Source organism: Schistocerca gregaria, chromosome 7 (genome assembly GCF_023897955.1).
Source record: "Schistocerca gregaria isolate iqSchGreg1 chromosome 7, iqSchGreg1.2, whole genome shotgun sequence".
In the NCBI taxonomy this organism is placed as follows: Eukaryota; Metazoa; Arthropoda; class Insecta; order Orthoptera; family Acrididae; genus Schistocerca; species Schistocerca gregaria.
The window spans coordinates 328,185,225-328,198,326 of record NC_064926.1 but is presented as its reverse complement, the minus strand read 5'-3'; the positions used below and the strand labels follow the sequence as shown (position 1 = coordinate 328,198,326).

The following is a 13,102-nucleotide window of genomic DNA, read 5'->3' as shown; positions in this document are numbered from 1 at the left end:
TGTCAGGCATGCTCCTTGTAACCAATGTACTTTGCAGTAACTTATAATATCTCTGCACTCAAAAACTATTGCAGCTCACAGTGAACTGATGTGTGTGACTTCAGAAAATTTACTATTCGTACCACTCATTTCATCATGTGTTCCATGCCTGCAAATTTAGCACAAAGTGCTTCTTGATATACAGAACTATTCATTAATCCAATCTGCTGATCACTGTAATTTTTTTGCTCGTTGATCGTCAACTAAATCTTTAAATTCTTTCTGCTTGGTGCAATGATATTTCATAGCAAATTTGCGATACCTGTCGCTTATGCGACTGTATATAGCATAATAGATACTGAGACTTCTTAGCCTTTTCTTCAGACATTTCCATTCATTTTTAAAGGCTTGTGTGTTAGATCACTACCGTTCATTTTTGAAGGCTTCTGCGTTAGATAACCTGACTGCCTCTTTCTGTGCAAACAGCTACTGAACCTGTGAACTTCTTTTACACTATGAACAAATACTAGAGGGTAAACCGCACTGACACCATACCAGAAGAATGTGATACTTCCAAGAAGTACTGAGCAAAGCAGACACAGGCTCATCCTTTGCCAGCACATCGTGCTGGCGTGCAGTCTAGTACACCGTGGCTGATCCTGCTATACAGAATTTGCAGCTAAGTTAGCCCCTCTCTTAGCCGTAAGATACAGTATATCCCTCAAAAAAGAACTATGCCCAATGGCTGGAAGAAAGCAGAAGTCACACCCACCTACAAGAAGTGTAGCAAAAGTGATCCACACGGCTATCTTCTGATTTTATTGACATCCATGATTTTAGAACAGATTCTGAACTCAAACATAATGAGGTATCTTACACAGAATGATCTCCTCCACACCAACCAAACTTAATTCTTAAAACATCTGCCACATGAAACACATGTCACACATTTCTCACATGACAACTGGAAAGTCAAGGATCAAATCAATAAACTGGATGCAGCATTTTTTGACCTCTCAAATGCATGAAGTCCAGTACCACACCAGTGCTTATTAGAGAAAGTATGATTATATGGGGTATCGAAGGAAATTTGTGACTGGACTGATAGTTTCATAGTACAGAAGACACAGCAAGTTATCTTGCAAGGACAGTCATCAAGAGATGCAGCAGTGACTAAATCTGCCCTAGAGAAATGCGTTGGGACCCTTGCTGTTCAAATTATATATTAATGACCTGGTAGACAACATTAATTCTAACCTTGCACGTCTTGCAGTAATGCTGTTACTTATGAACAGAAGAAAGTTGCACAAACACCCAGTCAGATCTATATAAGATTAGTGGCGCAAATATTGGCAGGTTGTTTTAAATGTTCCAAAATGTTAAACAGTTCTTCAAAAACACAAAAATGTTGCAGCCACAACTAGCTGATTGAACCAGACATAAGACAAGTGGCAAATTTCACTTGTTTCTTAAGATACTACGAAAATCCACTCAATTAACAAAAGAGGTTGATTGTAAAGCATTTGTGAAACCCACCCTACAATATTACTCAAGCATCTGAGACCTATACCAAATCAGACTGGGCTAACAGGAGATACTGAATGTATGCAAAGAAGGGCAGCACAAATAGTTACAGGTTTATCTGACTCATCAAAAAGTGCCATGGCCGAGATGAAAAAGTTTATTGCATAAGTCAGTTATCCTAAGAAAGATTACTTACAAAGTTTTAAGAACTAATACTAAGAGAGGAATCTAGGACTGTACTACAGCCACTGAAGTATTATTCACATATGCACTATTGAGAAATTTAATTTTATCCATATTTTGCAGCTTCAAACATGACTGTATTCAGTACACTGGAGGTATGGATTTAAAAATGCCTTCAGTCACATCTTTTCCTGTTTTTAGTAAATACACGATGCATTTTGGACACTGTGGGTCCATCATCAGGTGTAATTTGTCTTAACACATGTTTTATTTCACCTCATTCAAGATAAGAAATAAAACGTGTATTAAGGCACATTACACCTGATGATGGACCCACAGGGTCCAAAATGCATCTTGTATTTAATAAAACATGAAAAGTTGTAACTGAAGGCATTTTTTAATTCATACCTCCAGTGTACTATTGAGAAAAGTTAGACTAATTGCAGTGTACACATGGGCATTTAAGCAGTCAATCTATCCACACTCCATTTGTGAATGGAATGACAGGAAACACTATGAGATGGTACAATGGGAAGTACCCTCTGCCATACTCTTCACAAATGAAGACTAGAAATGGCAGAGGAAGGTGGAGAGGGAGGGGAGGGGAGGGGAGGGGAGGGGGAAGGGAGGAAACCAGCCATGAATATTATCAATATCAGAATCAGGGCACTGCTATTACTGGAAATGTTAAATCATTCACTCCAGAATTGCTGCTTCGACATCCAGTGTGTTCATAATGAGTTGCTGTGAGATATTTCCTTTGCTTTGCACATTTGAACCATTTCCTTACCACTTGCTTTTTTCATGGAAAACTGCAGCTCCTCCATGAAATTTCAGTGTGTCATGACTACTTCAGTATTATCATTAAACTGAAGAAATATATTTTCACTGTATATCTCTAAATGAGAAGTACCTATCAATAGATAAAGTCTGTGATCAATGAATATCACTGCAGTATGAAGTTTCCCCACAACAACAAATGGGTCACATATTTTTTCAATGTGTAGAATGTCATCCATTGGTACCAACAATAGTATACTACTGCTCCCAAGCTTTGCCTTATGTTGCAATATAGGAGAGGATCTACAGTAATTTCCGGAAGTCTGGAACACAAGTGCTTTCACAGAATAAAAGAAGAAATGACCACCACATGTGAGGCATTCGTAACTTGTCCGCAAGCAGTATAACCTGTACATCACCTCACCTGCACACTTGACAACAGTGTGTCTATAGACAGTAAAACTTGCTGTGCAAAAGACAGCAGTCTAGCAAGATGGTATCACTCCAAATGCAATGGTAATCCAATTGCACTGGTAATGTGCAATGGCATACTCATCATCTCCATATGTACAGTTCTAGTTGCTTGTGATACTTTTGAAAGTAAAACACAAAAAATGAACATTTCTTACCCAAGATATTAATGATTCAAATTGTCATTTCAGTAATTCATATTTTAAGTTATATTTCACCAATGTGATGCTTTTGTAGCTAATTTTATTGTAAAAATAGAACCTCTTTTGATGCAGTTTCTAACATAGTTAGTCTAACATCTCTAATAATATTCTATTCACAACACTACTTATTACATACATTCCACTTATTCCACCACCCGAATACCACAATACCTCAACATTTGAGTTCTCCATGCCGACAGCAAGCCACTCCCCTGTTGGGCAGTAACCAAGAGAGAAGATCTGCGATGAGAAGTCATGCTGTTGCAGCTGTCGTCCTTCCCTGAGGTCCCAAGAGCGTACTGTGTTGTCAAGGCCACCTGTCCACAGTTTTGTGCCATCCGCAGAAATATCAATGCATGAAGCACCGTCAGTATGACCTTGAAATTGGCGTACTAATGTCTGATTGTGCAGATCCCAGACAGCAATATTCCCATCAGAACAGCAACTGAAACATACCTTATAGAGAACAGTACTCTATTAGTCATCAATTCACCAATGCCAATACCTTTAATCACTAAATGTATGTACATCCACTATTAGGAACACTGATCCATAAACTTAAACATATAAAAAGGAAGAATTATTATAAAGAATAGAGAGACACATCTGGGAGATATTTCCGTAAGTTATGTTAAAATGAAAATGTACTGTCTCTCATGCATTTAATATTGGTCCGTAGGGAATTGACAATTTTGGTAATAGCATACTTTATCCCCTTTTGGGCTACTGACAGAGACACAAGTTCACAGCAGATGTCATGCTTTTGTCTGGTGTTATGGCTATAGTGTAAATCATTTCTTTCATAGTAAGGAATTGTTTAGAACAAAACACACATTTGTTGTTGTTGTTGTGTTCTTCGGTCCAGAGACTGGTTTGATGCAGCTCTTAATTCTACCCTATCCTGTGCAAGCTTCTTCATCTCCCAATACCTACTGCAACCTACATCCTCCTGAATCTGTTTAGTGCATTCATCTCTTGGTCTCCCGTACTTTTGCCATTTGCAGTTGCTGTGGGAAGACACCACGATAGGAATGAATTGCATATGTCTAATAAAGGAGAGAGTATGTGTCTTTCTGTTATTTTTATAATTTAACCTGGGATATCATCAATATCAGTTGAATAATTACTCTTCAGTGAATCAATGATATTTAGGAGTTCTGTTGGGGCTATTGAACTGAGAAACATGGATATATTGTGTATTTCAATAGATGGAAGTTGTTTCAGTGTTGCATTAGGCGGATTGCCAAATTTTTCCTTCACTAATTTTCCAGCAGCAGTTGCATAATGCTGACACTCAAATTTATGGTATAACACATTAGAGAATGAAAATATCCAAGATATTCCGATTTAGATACAGCAGTCTCGGCAAATAATTCTTAAGGTGAATGCTCAAGTTTTTTTTTTTTTTTTTTTGAGGATGTATCACAGTTGGGCCTCACATTTTCCCATATGCTGTAGGCGTATCAAACACTAACACCTATGCAACTGAAGTGGCAATTTGAAACTACAAAAAGTGGACTTCAGATGCCTCCAATGCTGACAGACATTTAAAAACTACTTCAGTATGAAGTTGTGTACTACAAATTCTCTAATATGAGTAGAACTGCAAAGAAGTGGTTTCTGACTGAGGAAAAAACATAAGTACATCACAAGCTCAGAGACAACAATTGAGTACTGAGAGAAAATATGCCCAGTCCCACTACTACAGGATCTGCAATTACCAGTAACGCTGATGAGTTACTCTTTCATAAACAGAAAGATGATACAGGTCATGTTAAAAATCTCTTGGCCACTGTGCAGGGGCTCTGTATAGTATTATGACTCAATATTTTATTCTACTGGAACAGTGAGACTAGAAAAAAATTGTTGGTGACAGAACGTTACGTTGGAGGGGAATATGGATAAAGGGCATAGAATAAATTTCCTGATTCTATTACTGCATGCAAGTCAGAGCACAAACTAACTGAAAATTCCTTCAACTTACAACACTTGAAAAATGCTGCAGTGTCAGACTCCTTAAACAGGCTGTAATGAAATTGTTGAGTCTTTCGTGGCCACTTGTTGACAAACTGCTTGTTGGCCTCTGCCTCAGGTTCTTCAGCTGACATTTTTTTGGTGAGCTTTCTAACATTTCGCCAGCATGATTGACTGGCATTGCCAAAGCTTCACACTCCACCAGCAATGGAGGGTGAAGCTTTGACAATGCCAGCCATTCAAGCTGGTGCAACATCAGAAAAATCAACAACAAACATCAGCCAAAGAGCCCAAAACAGAAACCAACAGACAGTTTCTCAGACTGCAATGCACTCATACGCTGAACAGCAGCTGTCAACAGGGGTTTTATTTCCACAAATAAAACTTCGGCATCTGGCTTTGCAGAAAATGTTATTGTTGCACAATAGAAAAAGATGAATGGAATATGCATATTATTAATATTAATCTGTGATAGATGTACAGAAGATACCCCTCTGCACCCAGATATTTTTCCACAAAGAGAAGGTTCAGGAGGGGGAGGAACACGATTTTCTCTATGTAGAATGTGATATTTCCATATTCACAACTGCAAACAATGTGTGCACATTAATACACAGTAAACAACTAAAGGCCCCTGTTGACTTCTAATGATATTTGGTATGTTGATCTGGTGTATGAATATGTCTTTTGAATGTTCCTTTGGAATTATGTTACAGTCAAACATTAGAGATGGAGGCAATGGTTTCACAATGAACACAAACATACAAAACTATGCAACTGTGTCAGAAACTCAAATAAATCTGTTGTTGTTGTTGTAGTGGTCTTCAATCCTGAGACTGGTTTGATGCAGCTCTCCATGCTACTCTATCCTGTGCAAGCTTCTTCATCTCCCAGTACCTACTGCAACCTACATCCTTCTGAATCTGCTTAGTGTATTCATCTCTTTGTCTCCCTCTACGATTTTTACCCTCCACGCTGCTCTCCAATACTAAATTGGTGATCCCTTGATGCCTCAGAACGTGTCCTACCAACCGATCCCTTCTTCTGGTCAAGTTGTGCCACAAACTTCTCTTCTCCACAATTGTATTCAATACTTCCTCATTAGTTATGTGATCTACCCATCTAATCTTCAGCATTCTTCTGTAGCCCCACATTTCGAAAGCTTCTATTCTCTTCTTGTCCAAACTATTTATCGTCCATGTTTCACTTCCATACATGGCTACACTCCATACAAATACTTTCAGAAATGACTTCCTGACACTTACATCTATACTAGATGTTAACAAATTTCTCTTCTTCAGAAACGCTTTCCTTGCCATTGCCAGTCTACATTTTATATCCTCTCTACTGTGACCATCATCAGTTATTTTGCTCCCCAAATAGCAAAACTCCTTTACTACTTTAAGTGTCTCATTTCCTAATCTAATTCCTTCAGCATCACCCGACTTAATTCGACTACATTCCAGTATCCTTGTTTTGCTTTTGTTGATGTTCATCTTATACCCTCCTTTCAAGACACTATCCATTCCATTCAACTGATCTCCCAAGTCCTTTGCTGTCTCTGACAGAATTATGATGTCACTGGCAAACCTCAAAGTTTTTATTTCTTCTCCATGCATTTTAATACCTATTCCGAATTTTTCTTTTGTTTCCTTTACTGCTTGCTCAATATACAGATTGAATAACATCAGGGACAGGCTACAACCATGTGTCACTCCATTCCCAACCACTGCTTCCCTTCCACATCCCTCGACTCTTATAACTGCCATTTGCTTTCTGTACAAATTGTAAATAGCCTTTTGCTCCCTGTATTTTACCCCTTCCACCTTCAGAATTTGAAAGAGAGTATTCAAGTCAACAATGTCAAAAGCTTTCTCTAAATCTACAAATGCTACAAACGTAGGTTTGCCTTTCCTTAATCTATTTCCTAAGATAAGTCATAGGGTCCGTATTGCCTGATGTGTTCCATCATTTCTATGGAATCCAATTTGATCTTCCCCGAGGTTCGCATCTAGCAGTTTTTCCATTTGTCTGTAAAGAATTTGTGTTAGTATTTTGCAGTTGTGACTTATTAAACTGATTGTTCGGTAATTTTCACATCTGTCAACAACTGCTTTCTTTGGGATTGGAATTATTATATTATTCTTTAAGTCTGAGGGTATTTCGCCTGTCTCATACATCTTGCTCACCAGATGGTAGGGTTTTGTCAGGACTGGCTCTCCCAAGGCTGTCAGTAGTTCTAACGGAATGCTGTCTACTCCGGGGGCCTTGTTACGACTCAGGTCTTTCAGTGCTCTGTCAAACTCTTCACGCAGTATCGTATCTCCCATTTCATCTTCATCTACATCCTCTTCCATTTCCATAATATTGTCCTCAAGTACATCGCCCTTGTATAGACCCTCTATATACTCCTTCCACCTTTCTGCTTTCCCTTCTTTGCTTAGAACTGGGTTTCCATCTGAGCTCTTTATGTTCATACAAGTGGTTCTCTTATCTCCAAGGGTCTCTTTAATTTTCCTGTAGGCAGTATCTATCTTACCCCTAGTGAGATAAGCCTCTACATCCTTACATTTGTCCTCCAGCCATCCCTGCTTAGCCATTTTGCATTTCCTGTCGATCTCATTTCTGAGACGTTTGTATTCCTTTTTGCCTGCTTCATTTACTGCATTTTATTATTTTCTTCTTTCATAAATTAAATTCAATATTTCTTCTGTCACCCAAGGATTTCTACTAGCCCTCGTCTTTTTACCTACTTGATCCTCTGCTGCCTTCACTACTTCATCCCTCAAAGCTACCCATTCTTCTTCAACTGTATTTCTTTCCCCCATTCCTGTCAATTGCTCCCTTATGCTCTCCTTGAAACTCTGTACAACCTCTGGTTCTTTTAGTTTATCATGTCCCATCTCCTTAAATTCCCACCTTTTTGCAGCCTCTTCAGTTTTAATCTACAGGTCACAACCAATAGATTGTGGTCAGAGTCCACATCTGCCCTGGAAATGTATTACAATTTAAAACCTGGTTCCTAAATCTCTGTCTTACCATTATATAATCTATATCTGAAACCTGTCAGTATCTCCAGGCTTCTTCCATGTATACAGCCTTCTTTTACGATTCTTGAACCAAGTGTTACCTATGATTAAGTTGTGCTCTGTGCAAAATTCTACCAGGCGGCTTCCTCTTTCATTTCTTTGCCCCAGTCCATATTCATCTACTAAGTTTCCTTCTCCCCCTTTTCCTACTACCGAATTCCAGTCACCCATGACTATTAAATTTTCATCTCCCTTCACTATCTGAATAATTTCTTTTATTTGATCATACATTTCTTCAATTTCATCGTCATCTGCGGAGCTAGTTGGCAAATAAACTTGTACTACTGTAGTAGGTGTAGGCTTCGTATCTATCTTTGGCACAATAATGCGTTCACTATGCTGTTTGTAGTAGCTTACCCGCATTCCTATTTTCCTATTCATTATTAAACCTACTCCTGCATTACCTCTATTTGATTTTGTGCTTGTAATCCTGTAGTCACCTGACCAAAAGCCCTGTTCCTCCTGCCACCGAACTTCGCTAATTCCCACTATATCTAACTTTAACCTATCCATTTCCCTTTTTAAATTTTCTAACCTACCTGCCCGATTAAGGGATCTGACATTCCACGTTCCGATCCGTAGAACGCCAGTTTTCTTTCTCCTGATAACGACATCCTCTTGAGTAGTCCCCGCCCAGAGATCCGAATGGTGGACTATTTTACCTCCGGAATATTCTACCCAAGAGGACGCCATCATCATTTAATCGTACAGTAAAGCTGCATGCCCTCGGGAAAGATTACGGCTGTAGTTTCCCCTTGCTTTCAGCCGTTCACAGTACCAGCACAGCAAAGCCGATTTGGTTATTGTTACAAGGCCAGATCAGTCAATCATCCAGATTGCTGCCCCTGCAACTACTGAAAAGGCTGCTGCCCCTCTTCAGGAACCACAAGTTTGTCTAAATCTATATAAATAAAAATCAGTTGCTGCAGGTATAAAAGATCATCACTTGAGAAGGGCTCAACCAATTTGGCCATTTTTTTTTATTTTATTTTTTGTGTTAATAATTTTCAGGACAAGGTTTGTAACAAAGAACATTTTTGGAAAATTCACTGGAAAAGTTGGTAATATGGGTGGTGTTTTTCTATGAAAATCTCAATGAAATAAAAATGACAGGTGGTTTGACAGTTCTGCTGTCACATATTTTCAGAACAAAAAGAATGTTATGATCAGTTTGATTGTTCTACTGTTGCATTTTTACATGCTACTTAATATATATTCTAAAAACAAAGATTCCAAGACTTACCAAGCGGGAAAGCGCCGGTAGACAGGCACAATAAAAATAACACACACACACACACACACACACACACACACACACACAAAATTTCGAGGTTTCGTAACCGGTGGCTGCTTCGTCAGGAAAGAGGGAAGGAAAAGGAAAGATGAAAGGACGTGGGTTTTAAGGGAGAGGGTAAGGAGTCATTCCAATCCCGGGAGCGGAAAGACTTACCTTAGGGGGAAAAAAGGATAGGTATATACTCGAACACACACACACACACACACACACACACACACACACACACACACACACACAAGCAGTCATATTTAAAGGCCTTTAAATATGTCTCCTTGTGTCTCTCTCTCTCTCTCTCTCTCTCTCTCTCTCTCTCTCTCTCTCTCTCTCTCTCTCTGTGTGTGTGTGTGTGTGTGTGTGTGTGTGTGTGTGTGTGTGTGTGTGTGTGTGTGTGTTATTTTTATTGTGTCTGTCTACCGGCACTTTCCTGCTTGGTAAGTCTTGGTATCTTTGTTTTTAATATATTTTTCCCATGTGAAGTTTCTTTCATTTTATTTTATTTTATTTAATATATATTCTGATGGACAATGGCTGTATATTTTTTAATATATGTGGTGCAGAAATGTATATATAGTAGATAAAGGGGAAACATTGGCAAAAAACCTCTAAAAATCCTTGATTGATTTACCTCAAATTGTGGCATGATACTCCAATGAAGATTCCGATGAACACAGGCTACACATTTTTTAAATATATATGGTACGTAAATATGTATGGAATACATAAAGGGGAACCACTGTTGGTAAAAAAATCTCAAAAAGCTCTTGACCAATTTGTTGCTTTTACATAATATTCTAATAAACTTTTGTACTGATAGAGGCTATTTATTTTTTAAATATATGTGATAAATAAATATATTTGTAATATGAAAAGGACAAACACAGTTAGCAAAAATCTCAAAAACCTTGACCATTTTGCATCAAACTCTTGCAGGATACTCAACTAACACTCACATGGACATAGGCTATATAATTTTTAGAACAATAATGGACAGATTTTCTGTTAAAGCCAACTGGGAGAAAGAGAATGCTGTGCTGCAAAAATGTGCAGTTTGATTTTCTTTTTCGTAGTCAGTTTTAACTTAGATATCATGGCCTTTAAACCATTAGACAAAGAGTTTCTTCATTTTCTTTCACATTATATATAATTTTAAACAAACAATGACAATACATGACAATGTGACATTTTGTTTTCTTTGCTGCAATCAGTTTTAAGAGGAATGTTTTATTTATGGCTTCTGATCAACTTCTGATTAGAATACTACTATGGAATCTGAATCATCTGAAACTTTGCAATCCTACCCGTTCACAAATTTAAGGTATGAGAAATATTGTCATTGGAGCTACTATCCTCACAGATCTAGCAGTTGGAGAAGTCTCTCCTGTATCCCTTATATTACTCGGATTTACCCATTCAGTTTAAGTGACTTCATTTCCCAATCTAGGTTTCGTTTGCAAACAAGGCCCAAAGTCAGAGAGAAAGAGGACATGGACCAATGGGGGAGAGGGAGAAAATGGACAGAGAGAGGGGGAAGGAGAAGACAAATAGAGAGCGGTGAGTAGTATATGGAGAGATTCTTTTTTTTTTGGGGGGGGGGGGGGGGGGAATTGAAGAGATGGGCAGTGAGAGAGAGGAGAAGAAGAGGTGGACGAAGAGAGAGGGGGAAGGGCAGGAGATGGACAAAGAGAAAGGGAGGAGAAGACACACAGAAAAAAGGGAGAGGAGATTAGGATGTATATTCAGTGCCCACATATTTAGCAATTGGAAAGCATTGCTGGATTCACTAATAATAAATAAATTGAGTTGCTGGTCCTTTATACCAAAGCAGCGTTGGAACTGCCATTAAGAAAGCCTTCAGTTTTGTTTACTTACTGGTGTGCAATTTTTCAGACCTTCAGTCAGGTCCAATTGTGATGTTAACCAAATGCAGGGGGAGAAAAAGGATGATCAGAATTAACAAGCCATAGGTAGTACACGCTCAGGTTGGACAAGTAAGGGCAAAGTAAGTCTGAAGAGGGAGGGAGAGAGGGCGCATGTGTGTGTGTGTGTGTGTGTGTGTGTGTGTGTGTGTGTGTGTGTGTGTTTACACTCTAGCTTGAAAAAGGATTGCTCCAAAAGCTAGTAAATATTTTTTTTCCTTTGTGTGTGTGTGTGTGTGTGTGTGTGTGTGTGTGTGTGTGTGTGTGACTCAATGCTTCTGTTTTTTAGTGAGTGATCTCTTTTACTTCTAAAGTATTTATATTCTACTAGAACTTTCCACAAAGACATATTAATCAATGTGCCACATCACTAAGTGTTTTTGTATGTATCACTTATTCTTTCTTTAAAGATGGCAGGGTCAAGGAGGGGGGCAGGGAGAGGGAGGGGGGAGAGAGAAGAGAGAGAACCATAAAAATCTTAAAAACCTTTAATGCTTTATATTCTCTCTCATCCTTTCCTGTCCCTATATGTTATCTGTCACAGTGCTTCAAAAATATTAGGAACAGAATACACAAGGGATGCAACAGTCCAGATATCTGGGTGGTTATTGACAAAAAATATGACTCAACGGATCCACAGAATTGGGGGTATTCTCCATCATTACTATTAAATTGCCGAGGGTTGAAAACTCCACTGCTCAACTACTGAATGAATCGATGAAATTTCTGATGCCTAAAGCTGTTTTCTATGATAATAGTGTTTTGCTTTAAACTGATGTGGCTGTATAGATGAAAAAAAATTCCAAGATAATGCAGACTGCTTTTCACAGTGTTAATACTCTGATCGCAAACATGAAAAAAGATTTTCTTAGATTAGCATGCAAAGTTAAACTCTTTCACAACATGGTTCAGGAAGTTACCCTATCCCCTTATCATATCATCATAGGCTTCAGTACACATTGTAGTACAGCTAAGTATTATGCATATAGTTTAAAACTGCTTATTAAGCAGCAGTTAAAATACAGAGGTTGATTCTTCAATTGCCATTTTGTGGGATTTGTATTCTAACAGAAATTTGAGATCATACCTGGTTTACATAAAATCAAATTTTACATTAACAATGAAGGTAATCAGAACTTTTTTTAGCAACTTCCTACTTGCTTTTGACTGATGCAGTTGGTAAGACTGATCATGCCTTTGCAGCACTTGGGAAGGTAGGCTGAAGTAAGGTCAAATACAACTGCACAAAAAAGCATTTCTCGATTTGCAGCAAACCGCAGTTGCAAAGATACGTGGAATATTCCTGCTGCTTTGAATGGTGACACTTCTGCATCATTTCTCATGGACTCACAATTAAACAACTTACTATATTTAAATGTGCAAGACTGCCAACATATACCATGGACTACACCCTGTAATGTGAAAAAGTGTTGTTCCAGGACCATCATCACTCTTTTATGACTGACAGCCTAAACACGGTCTTCGCCATTTACTGTAATGTAATATTATATTTTACCACATAAAAATCCACATTCTAGTCATTACATCTGAACAACCTGCATAAGCAGAAAAATTTTAGGAAAAAGAATAAGTCACTACATCTGAGCACTCGTTGAATTAAATATTTTTCTTTTCTTCTCATAATTTCAACAAAAATAAAATATTGAGCTTAAATTACAATTATGC

The 13,102-nt window shown here is 38.2% G+C and overlaps 1 protein-coding gene across 1 annotated transcript in view; it reads right to left on the bottom strand.

The window, feature by feature from the left end:
• The window catches only part of LOC126281352 (protein groucho), a 643,208-nt gene that overhangs the window by 26,345 nt on the left and 603,761 nt on the right, over positions 1-13,102 (bottom strand). The window contains exon 16 of the mRNA XM_049980260.1: positions 3,312-3,596. Within this exon, the coding sequence (XP_049836217.1) occupies positions 3,312-3,596 (285 nt within the window). The remainder of the gene's footprint in view (positions 1-3,311; positions 3,597-13,102) is intronic.